Source organism: Poecile atricapillus, chromosome W, assembly GCF_030490865.1.
Source record: "Poecile atricapillus isolate bPoeAtr1 chromosome W, bPoeAtr1.hap1, whole genome shotgun sequence".
Classification (NCBI taxonomy): Eukaryota; Metazoa; Chordata; class Aves; order Passeriformes; family Paridae; genus Poecile; species Poecile atricapillus.
In genome coordinates this window covers 1,947,493-1,966,089 of record NC_081288.1, presented here as the reverse complement: position 1 = coordinate 1,966,089, position 18,597 = coordinate 1,947,493, and the positions used below count along the sequence as shown (strand labels likewise).

Below are 18,597 nucleotides of genomic sequence, written 5' to 3'. Positions count from 1 at the left end.
AAAAAGGTGAGGAAATGGGGTTATGGGACCGAGGGAAGGTCCAAAACAAGGAACTAAGGGAAAATACTGAGGGGAAAAGAGCGAGGTGAGAAAAGGAGCCCTGGCCATGATGTGAGGGGACAAGCGAAGGAGTTTGGGGACTGAGGGAAGGCCCAAAATATGGCTCTGGGAGAGCTCAAAGCAGGGAAGGAGCAGCGGGAAGAGCCGAACAATCACTGAGCTGGTCGGGGAGGAATTGGGGGAGACACAAAAGAGGGAAAACACTCAGGGGGAAGGAAAGAAAGGAGTCTCTCCCCATGATGTGAGGGACGACAGCGGGAAGAGCTGAAGTCAGGCATGGAGGGGCTGAGGCGATGGAGGAGGAGGTCAGGGTAAGCCTGGGGCAAGATCCCCACCAAGGGCAAACAACGATGGCCGAGGCAGGAGCTCAGAGCGAGCGAGCAGCGCCGAGGGCCGGCACGGAAGAGGAAAAGCCGCCTACGGGCAGCCAAGGGCCGGTGACCGCGGGAAGAGGAAAACCCGCGGGCGGCCCCTCGCTGTCTTTCCGGTTCAGTTTTCACTTTCTGTTTTTTTCCCCGCCGCTCCCGCCCCTCGTCCCCTCCTTCCCTCCCTCTTCTCCCGCCCGCCCCGTCCTTCCACTTCCTGGGGCCGGCGGATGGCGGCGGCCGCCCCGCACCGCCTCATGCCGCCGGCCCGGTAGCGGGGCCGCGCCGGGGGCCGGGCGGGGCGGCCATGAGGGCGGCCTGAGGGACGGTCCCGAGCGAGCCCCGGCCATGGGCGAGAGGCGGCGCGGGGAGAGCGGCGAGCCGGGCACGGGTGAGCGGGGCCGGGGGGGAGAGGGCGGGCGGTTCCATCGCGCCCTTCCCTGCGACTTGGGCGGTGGTTACCGGCTCCACGCCGCTCCTCTGTGAGGGAGGGAAGGCGAGCGGCTCCATCCCGCTCCTCCGTGAGGGAGGGAAGGGCGAGCGGCTCCATCCCGCTTCTCCCTGAGGGAAGGGAAGGCGAGCGGTTCCATCCCGCTCCTCCGTGAGGGAGGGAAAGGCTAGCGGCTCCATCCCGCTTCTCCCTTGAGGGAAGGCGAGCGGCTCCATCCCGCTCCTCCGTGAGGGAAGGGAAGGCGAGCGGCTCCATCCCGCTTCTCCGTGAGGGAAGGGAAGGGCGAGCGGCTCCATCCCGCTCCTCCGTGAGGGAAGGAAAGGGCGAGCGGCTCCATGTGTCCCTTCCCTGGCAGCGGGGAGATCCCGGCTCCATCCCGCCCTTCCTGAAGGAGATCAGGGATCCTGGCTCCATCCCAATTTTCCTAAGGGAGATCACGGATCCCGGCTCCATCCCACTTTTCCTAAAGCAGATCACAGATCCCAGCTCCATCCCACTTTTCCCAAGGGAGAACGGGGATCCCAGCTCCATCCCGCTGTGCCCTGAGGAAAGTCACGGTGATATTTTATTTTTATTTTATTTTTGGCGTGCAGGTGCCTTTCCTGCTTGGAAATTTGGGAATAAAACACGGATGGGCGCTGATCCCTTCCTGAAGGGACTGGAAGCTTCTTAATTCCCTTTTCCCGAGGCTGAAATTTGATTTTATAAAGGGAGAAAAGCGTTTTTCGTGCTCCGGTTTGGCGGAATTCTGATCCCAGATTATCCTGAAATTATCCCAGAAAAGTTTGGATCGGAGCAGAGTTTGCCCAGCTCTGAAATGTGGGAATAATCTGGGAAAAAAATGGAACAAGCGGGAGGTTGGATGGCACAAAAATCGCTGTAAATCCTTTTTCCATGGAAACAAAACTTCATGGAGTCTTTTTTTCCCTAAAAAAATGTGCGTTCCGTGATGATCCGGAATGATCCGGAAGATCCAGATTTTTTTGGGCTACTCAGAATATTTTGGGATTTATTCCAAGTCTTTGATTTGAATATTCCTCATTCCCAGATCTTCAATATTCCTCAATATTCCTTAAAATCCCACCTTGGAATCCTTTTGGAAGTAGAAAGCGAAAAGTTGATTTTTTTGGGGATAAATTAATTTTTTTTTGGATAATTTATTTGGTTTTGTGATAAATTCTATTTTTTTTTGGGATAAATTCCTTTTTTTTGGGATACATTCTTTTTTTTTGAGGATAAATTCCTTTTTTTGTGGATAATTTTTTTGGTTTTGGGATAATTTCTCTTTTTAGGTGGGATAAATTCCCTTTTTTTGGGATAAATTCCTTTTTTTGGGATAATTTTTTTTGGTTTTGGGATAAACTCCTTTTTGGGGGATAAATTCTTTTTTTATGGGATAAATTATTTTTTTGGGGGATAAATTCCTTTTTTTGGGATAATTTTTTTGGTTTTGGGGATAAATTCTTTTTTTGGGGGATAATTTTTTTTGTTTTGGGATAAATTCTTTTTTTGGGGGGGGATAAATTCTTTTTTTTTTCCCAGTTTTTTGGGGTTTTTTGGCTGAGACTCCACTAATTCTGAGGGAATTTTTGGATTCGAGCACTTGGCTTTCCTTGTTTTTCTTGGGAATTTTCAGGGTGAGATTTCCCCAGCTGGAAAATCCACAGGGAATTCATTTGGATTCTTTTTTTCCCTCCTCTTTTCCCAAAGGGAATTTCTCTTCCTCGAGGAGGCAGCTCCATGGAAAATCACTGCAAACAAAAAATCGCTTTTTTTAAAATTTTCCATGCGCCAAAATTCCCAAAATTCCCGTGCTGCCGATTTGGGAAGAGTCAGGAATCGCCCGAGTGAAACCACAGCCTTTATGAGGCGACAAAAATCGGGATTTTGGGATAAAAATTCCCCAAAAAACCGATTTTTACCATTTAGTGTGCAAAAAGCACATTTTGAATTCCACCAGCAGCTGAAAGGAGCAGCAGAGAGGTCAGAAAAGGAAATCCTTGGAAAACTTTTCCCCTGAGGAGATTTTTTCCCTTTTCCAGACGGAAAAATTCCAGTTTCTCATCCAACCTCATCCTCCCAAGGAGGTTTTTGGGGTTTTTTTTTTCCATTTAATTTTCCCTCCTGGATGAAAAGTTTCCTTTGGAATTCTTTTTGTTTGGAGCCTCCTCCGGGTGGGAATTTGCTGATGGAAAAATCGCCTTCCCTTCCTTAGAGAAAATTCAAAAAAAATTCCCAAAAAATCCCCAAAAAATCCCCAAAAATACAAAAAAATTCCCAAAAAATCCCAAAAATCTTCCCAAAAATCTTCCCCAAAAATTCCCAAAAAATTCCTAAAAAATTCCCAAAAAATTCCCAAAAAAATCCCCAAAAATACCCAAAAAATTCCCAAAAAATTCCTAAAAAAAATCCCAAAAAATACCCCAAAAAATCCCAAAAAATTCCCCAAAAATTAAAAAAAAAATTCCCAAAAAATTCCCAAAAAATTAAAACAATAATCCCCCAAAATTCCCAAAAAATACCCAAAAAAATTCCAAAAAAATACCCAAAAAATTCCCAAAAAATTCCCCAAAAATACCAAAAAAATTCCAAAAAAATTCCCCAAAAAATTCCCATCCAATGGGATTTGGAGATCTGAAGGTTCCAGTGCTCTGGAAAAAAAAAATCCTGGAATTCCGAAAATCCCATCCAAGGAAATCATCCAGCACCTTCCACATCCTCATTCCTGATTCCACAGGGAATGGAAAACTCGATCCATGGATTGGGAATCCCTTAAATCCAGCAAAAGGAATTTTATCCCATAAAATTCCCAATTTTCAGGAGGATTTAATTTAGGAATGTGGAGCTGCATCCTGAAATTCATGGAAATTTTCCAGAGGGGGAAAAAAAAACGGAATCTTGGAATTTGTGGATGGTTTTTTATTCCTTACCTGGAAGCTTCCAGGATTTTTTTCCAGAGGTTTTGTTCCAATCCTGATCTGGAATGGAAAAAACATGGGAAAAAAGGCTTTTTCCATGAAAAACCTGGAAAACCATTGGAAAATCCCAGCTGTTGGGTGAAAATTCCATGGAAAACGAGGTGGGATCTCTTGGCCACCGGCAAATCCGGGGTTAAAATAATTCCCTGTTTCCTGGGGTGGGAAAAAACAGCTGGAAAAAACTGGGAAAGGGAAATTCCAGACTTATTCACGTTGGAAAAATCCCTCAGGAATCCAATCCAAGCATTCCCAACCCTCACTTCCCGTTTTTTCATCCTCCATTCCCAAGTTTCTCCCCATGGATCCGTTGCCGTTCCCACATTTCTCATTCCCAAGTTTTCCCCATGGATTTGCTGCCATTCCCAAGATTTTCCCCATGGATCTCCTGCCATTCCCACGTTTCTCATTCCCAACTTTTTCCCCATGATCCGCTGCCATTCCCAAATTTTTCCCCATGGATCTTCTGCCGTTCCCAAGTTTCTCATTCCCAAATTTTCCCCGCAGATCCACTGCCATTCCCAAATTTCTCATTCCCAACTTTTTCCCCATGGATCCCTTGCCATTCCCAAGTTTTTCATTCCCTGAGTTTCCCAATGGATCCGCTGCCATTCCCAAATTTTCATTCCCAAATTTTCCCCACAGATCCGCTGCCATTCCCAAGTTTTTCTCCAGGAATCCGCTGCCATTCCCACGTTTCTCATTCCCAACTTTTTCCCCATGATCCACTGCCATTCCCAAGTTTTTCCCTGCAGATCTTCTGCCATTCCCAAGTTTTTCATTCCCAAGATTTTCCCTGCGGATCTGCTGCCATTCCCAAGTTTTTTATTCCCTGAGTTTCCTGATGGATCCGGTGCCATTCCCAAGTTTTTCCCCATGGATCCGCTGCCATTCCCAAGTTTTTAATTCCCAAGATTTTCCCCACGGATCTGCTGCCATTCCAAGATTTTCCCCATGGATCTGCTGCCATTCCCAAGATTTTCCCCACGGATCTGCTGCCATTCCCAAGTTTTTCTCCGGGAATCCGCTGCCATTCCGAAGTTTCTCATTCCCAAGTTTTTCCCCACAGATCCACTGCCATTCCCAAGTTTTTAATTCCCAAGATTTTCTCCATGGATCCGTTGCCATTCCCAAGTTTCTCATTCCCTGAGTTTCCCAATGGATCCGGTGCTATTCCCAATTTTTTCCCCATGGATCCGCTGCCATTCCCAAGTTTTTAATTCCCAAGATTTTCCCCATGGATCTGCTGCCATTCCCAAATTTCTCATTCCCAAATTTTTCCCCATGGATCCATTGCCATTCCCAAGATTTTCCCCACGGATCTGCTGCCATTCCCAAGTTTTTCTCCAGGAATCCGCTGCCATTCCCAAGTTTCCCATTCCCAAGATTTTCCCCATGGATCCCCTGCCATTCCCAATTTTCTCATTCCAAGTTTTTCCCCACGGATCTGTTGCCATTCCCGAGTTTCTCACTTTCACTTTCCCTTCTGCTCTGGTCACTTTCACTTTCACCTTCTCCTCCTGCCCTGGGATGTGCCGAGATTTGGGAATTTTTTTCCTGGGAATTCTTTTCCTTAGGGTTGGGAGAGATCTCCCCTAAATCCAGACGGGAATTGAGAGGTGTGGCCTCATTAATTTGATTATTCATTAATTAATCATTTATTAATCATTAATTATTTTTCCCCCCTTTCCAGGATTTTCATTTGGAAGCTGCACTGAGGAAAAAATTCCCAGATTTTCCAGGATTTTTCCAGAATTTTTCCAGAAAAAGTGGGAATCCACTGGGAATTCCCTTTGAATTTTGGGGAAATCTGGGAATTTAATTTAATTTTTTAATTCATTTATTTAATTTTAATTCCTTTATTTTATTTAATTTTAAATAAAAGTAAATTTAAATTGATTATTTTTAATTATTAATTAATTTAAAAATTAATTTTCTTTAATTTAATTTTGGGAAAAAATCTGGGAAAATCCACTGGAAATTTCCTTTGAATTTTGGGAAAATTTGGGAATCTGCTGGAAGGGAATTTCATTGAACTTTTTAATTAACTTATTTCATTTATTTAATTTTAATTAATTAAACTTTTAATTGATTTTCATGAATCTTAATTTAATTTTGAGAAAATCTGGGAATTCCTTTTGAATTTAAATGGATTTTGGGGAAATCTGGGAATCTGCTGGAAGGGAATTTAATTTAATTTTTGAATTAATTTATTTCATTTTAATTAACTAATTTAATTTAATTCAATTCTTTAATCTATTTAATTTAATTTTGGGAAAAAATATGGGAATTTAAATTAAAATTGGGAAAATCCACTGGGAATTTCCTTTGAATTTTTGGAAAATCTGGGAATCCACTGGATGGGAATTTAATTTAATTTTTTAATTCATTTATTTAATTTTAATTAATTAATATTTTAATTGATTTTTATTAATTTTAATTTAATTTAGGGGAAAATCTGGGAATCCACTGGAAATTCCCTTTGAATTTAAATTAAATTTGGGAAAAATCTGGGAAAATCTGCTGGGAATTCCCTTTGAATTTAAATTAATTTTGGGAAAATCTGGGAATCCACTTGGAATTCCCTTGGAATTTTGGGAAAATCTGGGAATCCACTTGGAATTCCCTTGGAATTTTGGGAAAATCTGGGAATTCACTTGGAATTCCCTTGGAATTTTGGGGAAATCTGGGAATCCACTGGAAATCCAATTTTAATTTCACTTCATTTTAAGAAAACCCACTGGAAATCCCTTGGAATTTAAATTAACCTGGGAAAAAAAATTCCAGGAATTTCTTTATTTGGATAAAATCCAGGTTCCCTCTTCCCAAAACAGAAACCCCCAGAATTTTCCCCCTCAGGACATTCCCAAAGTGAAGATTCCCGACCTTTTCCAGGTTTTCCGGCGGAATCCGAGGAGCTGTTGGAGCGGGCGGTGGAGCTGCTGCGGAGCTGCTGCCGCGATTCCGGCTCCCAGCAGGGATTCCGCTACAGCCAGGCCATCCTGGTGGAGAACGAGCTCTTCCGGAGCGAGGTGAGCTTGGAATTCCAGGAAGAAATGGGAAGTTTGGGAATGTCGATTTCTTTACGGAGCGCCTGGCGCCATTCCCGGCTTTTCGTCCTGTTCCCATTGGGAATAAAATCCCCATTCCCTGGCTCCTGCCCCTCCAGGCCTTTCCCAAATTCCAGCTCTCCCGGAGCCCCTCCAGGCCCTGGAATGTGCTGGAAGCTCTCCCTGGATCCTTCCCTTCTCCAGGAGAACATTCCCAGCTCTCCCAGCCTGGCTCCAGAGCCTGACATTGGATCCATCTCCTCTCCAAGGAATTGATGGACCCGGGGGCTTCCCTTGCAATCTCAGGAAGCCACCAAGGCTCTCCCTTCCCTTTCCCTCTCTTTCCCATCCCCAATTCCCAGAAAAATCCCTCGGGATGGATTCGGAGCCTCCCAAATCCCAGAATCCCGGAATGCTTTGGGATGGGATCCAGGGACCTTCAATCCCATCCCATTCCAATCCCACCATCCCAGGCTGCTCCAACCCTTCCTTGGCCATTCCCGGGATCCAGGGGCAGCCACAGCTGCTCTGGGAATTCCCAAATCCTGCCCCAATCTCCCCTTTTCCAATCTGGAGCCATTCCCTGGCTCCTGCCCCTCCAGGCCTTTCCCAAATCCTTGGAAAATCCTGGAAAAGGACGAAAATCCTTGGATTTCAAACCCAGGAAAGGAAAATCCGGAGCCGTTCCCAGAGCCCCTGCTCCGATCCTCTCGATTCATCCCGAGCTTTTCCGGGATCGCTCCCAGCTCTGCTCCTCTCCCGGGAGTTTCCTGGCGTGGCTGAGCGAGATCTGTTGGGATCTGTTGGGATTTGTTGAGATTTGTTGGGATTTGGGATCCATCAGGATCCGCGGTGATCTGGGATCTGTCGGGATTTGGCATTTATTGGGATTTGGGATCTGATGGGATTCCTTGGGATCTATTGGGATTTGGGATCCATTGGGATTTGGGATCTGTTGGGATAGGTGGGGATTTGGGATCTTTGGTGATCCGGGATCCGTCGGGATCTGCTGGGATTCGTCGGGATCTGCTGGGATCTGGGATTCATTGGTATTTGGGATCTGTTGGGATCTGTTGTGTCCCTTGGGATTTGGGATCCGTTGGGATCTGCCGGGATCTGGAATTTATTGGTATTTGGGATCTGTTGGGATCTGTTGGGAGCTGGGATCTGTGGTGATCCAGGATCTGTCGGGATCTGCTGGGATCTGTCGGGATCTGTTGGTATTTGTGATTTATTGGGATTTGGGATCCATTGGGATTCATTGGGATTTATTGGGATTCGGGATCCATCGGGATCTGTCGGGATCCCTTGTGATCCGGGATTCCCGGGTGTTTTGGGATCCGCTGTGATCCGGGATTCCCGGGTGTTTTGGGATCCGCGGTGATCCGGGATTCCCGGGTGTTTTGGGATCCCTTGTGATCCGGGATTCCCGGGTGTTTTGGGATCCCTTGTGATCCGGGATTCCCGGGTGTTTTGGGATCCGCTGTGATCCGGGATCCGTTGGGATTTGGGATCCGCTGTGATCCGGGATTCCCGGGTGTTTTCCAGCTCCGAGCCTTTGCCCGCGCCAAGGCGGCTGCCGGGTACAGCCCCGAGGAGCTGCGGGAGAGCTTCGCCTTCCTCCTGTTCGAGCGCGAGGACGAGGTACCGGAATAACAACAACAACCGGAACAGCAGCAGCGGGAATAACAACAACGGGAATGACAACAGCGGGAATAACAACAGCGGGAATAATGGGAATAACAGCGGGAATAACAACAGCGGGAATAACAACAACGGGAATGACAATGGGAATAACAGCGGGAAAAACAACAGCGGGAATGACAACGGGAATAACAACAATGGGAATAACAGCGGGAATAACAACAATGGGAGTAACAACAATGGGAATAATGGGAATAACAGCGGGAATAACAATGGGAATAACAACAGCGGGAATAACAACAACAGGAATAACAACAGCGGGAATAACAACGGGAATAACAGCGGGAATAACAATGGGAATAACAGCGGGAATAACAATGGGAATAACAAGGGGAATAGCAATGGGAATAATGGGAATAACAGCGGGAGTAGCAACAGTGGGAATAGCAACGGCGGGAATAACAGGAATAACGGGAACAATGGGAATAACAGTGGGAATAACGGGAATAACAACAGGAATAATGGGAATAACAGCGGGAATAACAACAGCGGGGATAACAACGGGAATAACGGGAATAACAACAGCGGGAATAACAGGAATAACAGCGGGAATAACAGCGGGAATGAATAACAACAGTGGGAATAGCAACAACGGAAACAACAGGGGGAATAACAACAGGGAATAACAATGGGAATAACAGCAGGAATAACAATGGGAATAACAGTGGGAATAACAACAGCGGGAATAACAGCGGGAATAACGACAATGGGAATAACAACCGCAGGAATAACAGCAGGAATAACAGCGGGAATAACAATGGGAACAACAGCGGGAATAACAACAGGAATAACAATGGGAATAACGGGAATAACAGTGGGAATTACAGCGGGAATAGGAACAGCGGGAATAACAACAGCGGGAATAACAACAGGAATAACAATGGGAATAACAGTGGGAATAGCAACAGCGGGAATAATGGGAACAATGGGAATAACAGCGGGAATAACAACAGTGGGAATAACAAAGGGAATAATGGGAATAACAATGGGAATAACAACAGCGGGAATAACAGCGGGAATAACAATGAGAATAATGGGAATCCTGCTCAGGAATTCTGGGAATACCACGTGGGAATTGTGGGAATTCTGCTTGGGAATTGGGCTGTGGGATTACAGGGAATTATTAGGAAATATTCTTTGGAATTATTAAGGATTATTATTTGGAATTCTTTAGAGTTATTAGGAAATATTTGGAATAATTGGGAATTCTTTGGAAGTGTTTGGAATTCTTTGGAAATATTCTTTGGAATTCTTCAAAATTCTTTGGAAATATCGTTCTGAATGATTTGGAATTCTTTGGAATTATTTTTTGGAATTCTTTGGAATTATTCTTTGGTATTATTTGGTTCCTTGGAGTTTTTTTTAAATTCCATTTTAATTTAGGGAAAATCTGGGAATCCACTGGAAATTCCATTTTAATTCCATTTAATTTTGGGAAAACCTGGGAATCCACTGGAAATTCCATCTGAATTTAAATAAATTTTAGGGAAAAATTTGGGATCCCACAGGAAATTCCATTTAAATTTAGGAAAAAATTTGGGAATCCACTGGAAATTCCATTTTAATTCCATTTAATTTTGGGAAAACCTGGGAATACACTGGAAATTCCCTTTGAATTTAAATAAATTTTAGGGAAAAATTTGGGATCCCACAGGAAATTCCATTTTAATTCCATTTAATTTTGGAAAAAAATTTGGGAATCCAATGGAAATTCCATTTAATTCCATTTAATTTTGGGCAAATCCGGGATCCCACAGGAAATTCCATTTAAATTTAGGAAAAATTCTGGGAATTCACAGGAAATTCCATTTGAATTTAAATTAATTTTAGGGAAAAATTTGGGATCCCACAGGAAATTCCATTTTAATTTCATTTAATTTTGGGAAAATCTGGGAATTCACCAGAAATTCCGTTTTAATTTTGGGAAAAATCTGGGAATCCACAGGAAATTCCATTTTAATTCCATTTAATTTTGAGCAAATCCGAGATCCTGCAGTCGAATTTTCCTCCCTCCCTTCAGATATTCCATGGAATTCCAATCCTTTAAAATTCCAAGGATCGGGAATTCCCTTTAACCCTTCAAAAACATTTTCCCAACTGGATTTTTTTCCCAAAATCCCGGGAAAAAAGTTGGGAAAAGCGGATTTTTCCCTGTTTTCCAGGCCAGGGCGGTGTGCCAGCGCGGGCTCCGCGTCAACAGCAGCTCCCTGCGATCCCTGGGAGATCCCGCCAAAGGTAATTCCCACCGGGAATTCCGGAGCAGCCGGAAAAGGCAGAAATTCCAGGGGTTTTACAGAAAAAATCCCAGGAAAAACAGAGGAAGGGGAAAAGGGAAAGGAGGAAGAGGAGGGAATTTGTTGGGGGGGAATTCTGGGATTTTTCCTGGGATTTTTGGAGTTTCCTTCAGGGAATTTTGGGATTTTTTTTCCCAGGGACTTCTGGGATTTTTCCCAGGGATTTTTTTTGGATTTTCCTTCTGGGAATTCTGGGAATTTTTTTCCCAGGGAATTCTGGGATTTTTCCATGTTTTTTTTTTATTTTCCTTCTGGGAATTTTGGGATTTGCCTTCAGGGAATTTTGGGATTTTTTTCCCAGGGAATTCTGGGATTTTCCCCGGGGAATTCTGGGATTTTCCTTCAGGGAATTTTGATATTTTTTTCCCAGGGAATTCTGGGATTTTCCTTCAGTGAATTTTGGTAATTTTTTTCCAGGGAATTCTGGGATTTTTCCCCAGGGAATTCTGGGATTTTTCCAGGGATTTTTGTTATTTTGCTTCAGGAAATTCTGGGAATTTTTTCCCAAGAAATCTGAGATTTTCCCCCAAAGGAATTCTGGGATTTTCCCAGGGAAGTCTGGGATTTTTTTCCAGGGAATTTTTTGTGATTTTCCTTCAGGGAATTCTGGGAATTTTTTTCCCACGGAATTCTGGGATTTCCGTCAGGGAATTTGAGATTTTTTTCCCAAGAAATCTGGGATTTTCCCCGGGGAATTTTGGGATTTTTCCAGAGATTTTTAGGGGTTTCCTTCAGGGAATTTTGGGATTTTTTTCCCAGGGAATTCTGGGATTTTTCCAGGGATTTTTGGGGTTTTCCTTCAGGGAATTTTGGGATTTTTTTTCCAGCGAATTCTGGGATTTTCCTTCAGGGAATTCTGGGATTTTTTTTCCAGGGATTTCTGGGATTTTTCCAGGGATTTTTGGGGTTTTCCTTCAGGGAATTTTGGGAATTTTTTTTCCAGGGAATTCTGGGATTTTTTCCAGGGATTTGCCCAGGGAATTCTGGGGTTTTCCTTCAGGGAATTCTGGGATTTTTTCCTCAGGGAATTCTGGGATTTTTCCAGGGACGTTTTTGGATTTTCCTTCAGGGAATTCTGGGAAATTTTTCTCAGGGAATTTTGGGAAATTTTTTTCCAGGGAATTCTCAAACATTTCTCAATTTTTGGGAACATTTTGCATTTCCTGGGAATATTTCTCATTTTCCGGGAATATTCCTCAATTCCCTGGGAACATTCCTGCTGCTCTGAGCCACGGATTTTTCTCCCTCTGTTCCCTCCAGGAACAAAAAACCAAAAAAACCCCCAGAAATACCCAGAATTCCCAAAAATCCCAACAGAATTCCGGGAGGAGAATCCCTCATTCCCGGGATTTTTTTTTGGGAATTCCCATTCCCTGTTTTCCAGGTGTTTACATTTCCGAATATCCCGACTGGCAGCGCGGCAAATCCGGCTTCATCGTCATCTGCCGCCTCATCAAGGTAATTCCGGCTTTTCCTGGGAATTTCGGGAATTTTGGGAAGTTTGAGGGGATTTTCCCCATTTTTGGAGCTGATTCCGATCCCAAATTCCCAACATTGGGAATTTCTCTTTTTGCTGCTTGGAATTTTCATGGGATGGAAAATCAGACTCTGATTTTTCCGGTTTTTCCTTCAAATTCCAGGAATTTTGGGAAGTTTGAGGGGTTTTTTCCCATTCCTGGAGCTTTTTCTGATCCCAAATTCCCAACATTGGGAATTTCTCCTTTTTCTGCTTGGAATTTTCATGGGATTAAAAATCAAACTCCAGATTCCCATTTTTCCTTGGAATTTTGGGAAGTTTGAGGGATTTTTTTCCCCATTTTCATGGGATGGAAAATCAAACCCAAATTTTTCCTTGGAATTTTGGGAATTTTGGGAAATTTGAGGGATTTTTCCCCATTCCTGGAGCTGATTCCGATCCCAAATTCCCAACATCAGGAATTTCTCTTTTTGCTGCTGAGAATTTTCATGGGATGGAAAATCAGATCCAAATTCTTCCCATTTTTCCTTGGAATTCCAGGAATTTCACAAAATCCAGGAATCTTTCCCGTTCTGCTTCCCGTTTTTCCCATTTCCAATCCCGACTCCCCCAAAAAAACCCAAACCCCAAAACTCCCAAAGCTCTTCCTTCCCCCATGGAATTCTCATGGAATTCCTCACAGAATTTCTCGTGGAATTTTTCATGGAATTTCTCACCAAATTTCTCATGGAATTTTTCATGGAATTCCCTATGGAATTCCCCATGGATTTTCTCATGGAATTCCCCATGGAATTCCCCATGGAATTCCCCATGGGATCTCCCATGGAATTTCCCATGGACTCCCCCATGGAATTTTCCATGGAATTTCTCACCGAATTTCCCATGGAATCCCCCATGGAATTTCATGGAATCCCCCATGGAATCCATCATGGAATTTCCCATGGGATTTCTCATGGAATTTTTCATGGAATTCCCCATGGAATTCCCCATGGAATTTCCCATGGGATTTTTAGAGGAATTTCCCATGGAATACCCGATGGGATTCTCTATGGAATTTCATGGAATCCCCCATGGAATTCCCCATGGAATTTCCCCATGGAATCCCCCATGGAATCCCCCATGGAATTTCATGGAATTTTCTATGGAATCCCCCATGGGATTTTTAGTGGAATTTCCCATGGAATACCCCATGGGATTCCCTATGGAATTTCATGGAATCCCCCATGGAATTTCCCATGGAATCTCCCATGGAATACCCCATGGAATCCCCCATGGAATTTCATGGAATTTCATGGAATCCTCCCATGGAATCCCCCATGGAATTTCATGGAATCCCCCATGGAATTTCCCCTGGAATTCCCCCGGCAGGGCAAGGTGCGTCCGGTCTCCGAGAGCTCCGGGAGCTGCAGCCGCCCCTCCCCCGGCTACGACTGCCACGCCTCGGCGCGGAGCGGCCAGGTACGGATCCCACGGATCCCATGGATCCCATGGATCCCACTGGAGAATCCCACGGATCCCACTGGAGAATCCCATGGATCCCATGGATCCCACCGGAGGATCCCGAGGATCCCACGGATTTTTCCGGGTGTTTCCCAGTGTTACGTGTTCGAGGTGAGCGGCGGCGGCGGCGCGGCCGAGCGGCCCCGGCAGGTCTGTCCCTACATCCGGCTGGCCTGGAGCCGGGAAACGCGCCCGGAACACGGAGCCGGAATGTGAGAGACGGGCGGGAACGGCCACAATGGGAATGGGAATGGGAATGGGGGAATTCCCAATGGGAATGGGAATGAGGGGAATTCCCAATGGGAATGGGAATGGGGGAATTCCTGATGGGAATGGGGGAAATTGCCCATGGGGATGGGGTGGAGGAACTTTTCCCAATGGGAATGGGGATGGGGAAAATTCCTGATGGGAATGGGGTGGGAATAGGGAAATTCCCAATGGGAATGGGGAAATTTCTGATGGGGTGGGAATGGGGAAATTCCTGATGGGAATGGGAATGGGGAAATTCCCTGTGGGAATGGGATGGGAATGGGGAAATTCCTGATGGGAATGGGGTGGGGAAATTCCCAGTGGGAATGGGAATGGGAAATTCCCCATGGGAATGGGGTGAGAATGGGGAAATTCCCAATGGGAATGGGATGGGGAGATTCCCCATGGGAATGGGATGGGGGAAATTCCTGAGGGGAATGGGGTGGGGAAATTCCCAATAGGAGTGGGAATGGTGGGAAATCCCCATGGGAATGGGAATGGGGAAATTCCTGATGGGAATGGGGTGGGAATGGAGAAATTCCCAATGGGAATGGGATGGGGAAATTCCTGATGGGAATGGGGGAAATTGCCCATGGGGATGGGGTGGAGGAGCTTTTCCCCATGGGAATGGGATGGGGACATTCCTGATGGGAATGGGGTGGGAATAGGGAAATTCCCAATGGGAATGGGGAAATTCCCTGTGGGAATGGGATGGGAATGGGGGAATTCCTGATGAGAATGGGGTGGGGAAATTCCCAATGGGAATGGGAATGGTGGGAAATCTCCATGGGAATGGGAATGGGGAAATTCCCAATGGGAATGGGATGGGGAGATTCCCCATGGGAATGGGATGGGGGAAATTCCTGAGGGGAATGGGGGAATTCCCGATGGGAATGGGATGGGGGAAATCCCAATGGGAATGGGATGGGATGGGGGAATTCCCCATGGGAATGGGATGGGATGGGGGAATTCCCCATGGGAATGGAGTGGGGGAAAATTCCCATGGGAATGGGGTGAGAATGGGGAAATTCCTGATGAGAATGGGGCAGGATGGGGAAATGCCCCATGGGAATGGGCTGGGAATGGGGGAAATTCCCAATGGGAATGGGGTGGGGTGGGGAAATTCCCATGGGAATGGGAATGATGGGAATTCCCCATGGGAATGGGAATGGGAAATTCCGAATGGGGTGGGGGAATTCCTGATGGGAATGGGGAGATTCCCAATGGGAATGGAATGGGGGAAATTCCTGATGGGAATGGGGTGAGAATGGGGAAATTCCCCATGGGAATGGGGTGAGAATGGGGAAATTCCCAGTAGGAATGGGAATGATGGGAATTCCCCATGGGAATGGGAATGGGAAATTCCCCAATGGGAATGGGGTGGGAATAGGGGAAATTTCCCATGGGAATGGGGTGGGAATGGCCTTTTCCCAATGGGAATGGGGCTGGGGTTCCCTTTTCCCCCTGGAATTATTCCCATTTTTCCCTTTATCCCGGAATTATTCCCATTTTTCCCGTCCTTTCCTGGTTTTTATTGTTTTTTCTCCAGAGCGGAGCAGAAACCCCAAGGTGAGAGCGCAGGGAACGCTCCAGGGTTGGGGTTTTGGGGTTTTTGGGGTTTTGGGTTTTGGGGGTTGTGTTTTTGGGGTTGGGGTTTTGTGGGTTTTGGGTTTGGAGTTTGGAGGTTTTGGGGTTTTGGGTTTTTTGGGTTTGGGGGTTTTGGGGTTTTGGGTTTTTGGGGTTGGATGTTTGGGGTTTTGGGTTGGGTGATTTGGTTTTTGGGGTTTTGGGGTTTTTATGGTTTTGGGTTTGGGGGTGTTTGGGGTTTTTAAGGTTGGGGTTGGGTGTTTGGGATTGGGTGATTGGGATTGGGGTGTTTGGGGTTGAGTGTTTGAGGTTTTGGGGTTTTGGGGTTTTTGGGGTTTTGGGTTTGGGGACGTTTGGGGTTTTTGAGGTTGGGATTGGGTGTTTGGGATTGGGGTGTTTGGGGTTGGGTTTTTGGGGTTTGGGGGTGTTTGGGATTGGGTGTTCGGGGTTTTTGGGGTTGGGTGGTTGGGATTGGGGTGTTTGGGGTTGGATGTTTGGGTTTTTGGGGTTGTGTTTTTGGGGTTGAGTTTGGTGTTGGGGTTTTGGGTTTGGGGTTGGGTTTTTGCCTTTAGGGTTGTGCTTTTTGGGGTTGGGTTTTGGCTTTGGGGATGAGGTTTTGGGGTAGGGTTTTTGGGGTTGGAGTTGGGTATTTGGGGCTGGATATTTGGGGCTGTATTTGGGGTTGGTGTTTGGGCTTATCTTTGGGGCTGTATTTGGGGCTGTATTTGGGGTTGGATATTTGGGACTGTATTTGGGGCTGTGTTTGGTGCTGTAGTTGGGACTGTATTTGGGGCTGTTTTTGTTGCTGTATTTGGGGCTGTTTGTTGCTGGTTTTGGGGCTGTATTTGGGGTTGGTGTTTGGGGTTTTTTAAGGGCTGTGTTGCTGTATTTGGGGTTGTTTTTGTTGCTGTATTTGGGACTTTTTGGGGTTGTTTTTGGGGTTGTTTTTGTTGCTGTATTTGGGACTTTTTGGGGTTGTTTTTCGGGTTGTTTTTGTTGCTGTATTTGGGGTTGTTTTTGGGGTTGTTTTTGTTGCTGTATTTGGGGTTGTTTTTGTTGCTGTATTTGGGGTTGTTTTTGGGGTTGTTTTTGTTGCTGTATTTGGGGTTGTTTTTGTTGCTGTTTTTGGGGTTGTTTTTGGGGTTGTTTTTGTTGCTGTTTTTGTTGCTGTTTTTGGGGTTGTTTTGGGGTTGTTTTTGTTGCTGGTTTTGGGCTGTCCCCTCTGCCTGTCCCATGGGGTTGTTGCCGGCTGTTGCAGCCCCGTGCCGCTGGCGGGGTCAGCTCTGCCTGCGGGGTCGGCGCCTGGGAACCATCGCCCTGCGCAGCGCCCACGGCGCCGTCCCCGCCCAGCTGTGAGTGCGGCCCAGGATTCCTCAGCCTCTTCCTGAGCCTATTCCTGATCCTATTCCTGACCCTATTCCCGAGCCTATTCCTGAGCCTATTCCTGCTATTCCTGAGCCTATTCCTGCTATTCCTGACCCTATTCCTGCTCCAATTCCTGCTATTCCTGCTCTTCCTGAGCCTCTTCCTGAGCCTATTCCTGCTATTCCTGACCCTATTCCTGTCCCTATTCCTGACCCTATTCCTGCTCTTCCTGAGCTTCTTCCCGAGCCTATTCCTGCTATTCCTGACCCTATTCCTGACCCTATTCCTGCTATTCCTGACCCTCTTCCTGCTCTTCCTGATCCTATTTCTGCTCTTCCTGACCCTATTCCTGTCCCTATTCCTGCTATTCCTGCTCTTCCCGAGCCTCTTCCAGAGCCTTTTCCTGAACCTTTTCCTGACCCTATTCCTGCTATTCTTGCTCTTCCTGAGCCTTTTCCTGCTATTCCTGCTCCTCCTGCTCTTCCCGAGCCTCTTCCCGAGCCTTTTTCTGTCCCTATTCCTGCTATTCCTGACCCTATTCCTGCTATTCCTGCTCTTCCTGAACCTTCCCGAGCCTCTTTCTGCTCTTCCTGAGCCTTTTCCTGTCCCTATTCTTGCTCTTCCCGAGCCTCTTCCCGAGCCTCTTCCTGAGCCTTTTCCTGCTCTTCCTGAGCCGCTTCCTGCCCCAATTCCTGCTCTTCCCAAGTCTCTTCCCGAGCCTCTTCCTCCTATTCCAGAGCCTTTTCCTGAGCCTCTTCCTGAGCCTTTTTCTGCTCTTCCTGAGCCTGTCTCTGTTCCTATTTCTGCTATTCCTGAGCCTTTTCCTGCTATTCCTGCTCCAATTCCTGCTCTTCCCTCTTCCCCTCCCGCTCTTCCTGCCCTTCCTGCTTTTCTGCCCCTTCCCTCTTTTCCTGCTCTTTCCCTTTCCCTCTTTTCCTGCCCGTCGGGACCTTTGGGAAGGCGGGGCTGGGGCAGAGATGAATTCCTGATCTAGAACCCATCCCAATAATCCCAATAATCCCAATAAACCCCATAAACCCATCCCAACAATCCAAATAAATCCCATAAACCAATCCAAATAATCCCAACAATCCCAATAAATCCCAACAATCCAAATAAATCCCAGCAATCCAAATAAATTGCAGAACCCATCCCATTTTCCCAACAAATCCCAACAATCCCAATAAATCCCAACAATTGCAACAATCCCAATAAATCACAGAACCATCCCAGCAATCCCAATAAATCCCATAAACCCATCCCAACAATCCCAATAAACCCCAAAACCCATCCCAACAATCCCAATAAATCCCAACAATCCCAAAAATTCCAATGAATCCCAACAATCCCAATAAATCCCAAAACCTATCCCAATAATCCAAATAAACCCCACAAACCCATCCCAAAAATCCCAACAATCCAAATAAATCCCAAAACCCATCCCAATAATCCAAATAAATCCCAACAATCCAAATAAATCACAGAACAATCCCAGCAATCCCAATAAATCCCAGAACCCA

The 18,597-nt window shown here is 45.9% G+C and overlaps 1 protein-coding gene across 1 annotated transcript in view; it reads left to right on the top strand.

The window, feature by feature from the left end:
- Window positions 1-596: 596 nt before the first annotated feature.
- The window catches only part of LOC131591421 (protein TASOR 2-like), a 43,381-nt gene continuing 25,380 nt past the window's right edge, over window positions 597-18,597 (top strand). The window contains exons 1-9 of the mRNA XM_058862103.1: window positions 597-816; window positions 6,747-6,883; window positions 8,450-8,545; window positions 10,768-10,840; window positions 12,284-12,357; window positions 13,745-13,834; window positions 13,973-14,088; window positions 15,675-15,694; window positions 16,971-17,064. Coding sequence (XP_058718086.1) covers window positions 774-816; window positions 6,747-6,883; window positions 8,450-8,545; window positions 10,768-10,840; window positions 12,284-12,357; window positions 13,745-13,834; window positions 13,973-14,088; window positions 15,675-15,694; window positions 16,971-17,064 — 743 coding nt within the window. The 5' untranslated portion in view covers window positions 597-773. The remainder of the gene's footprint in view (window positions 817-6,746; window positions 6,884-8,449; window positions 8,546-10,767; window positions 10,841-12,283; window positions 12,358-13,744; window positions 13,835-13,972; window positions 14,089-15,674; window positions 15,695-16,970; window positions 17,065-18,597) is intronic.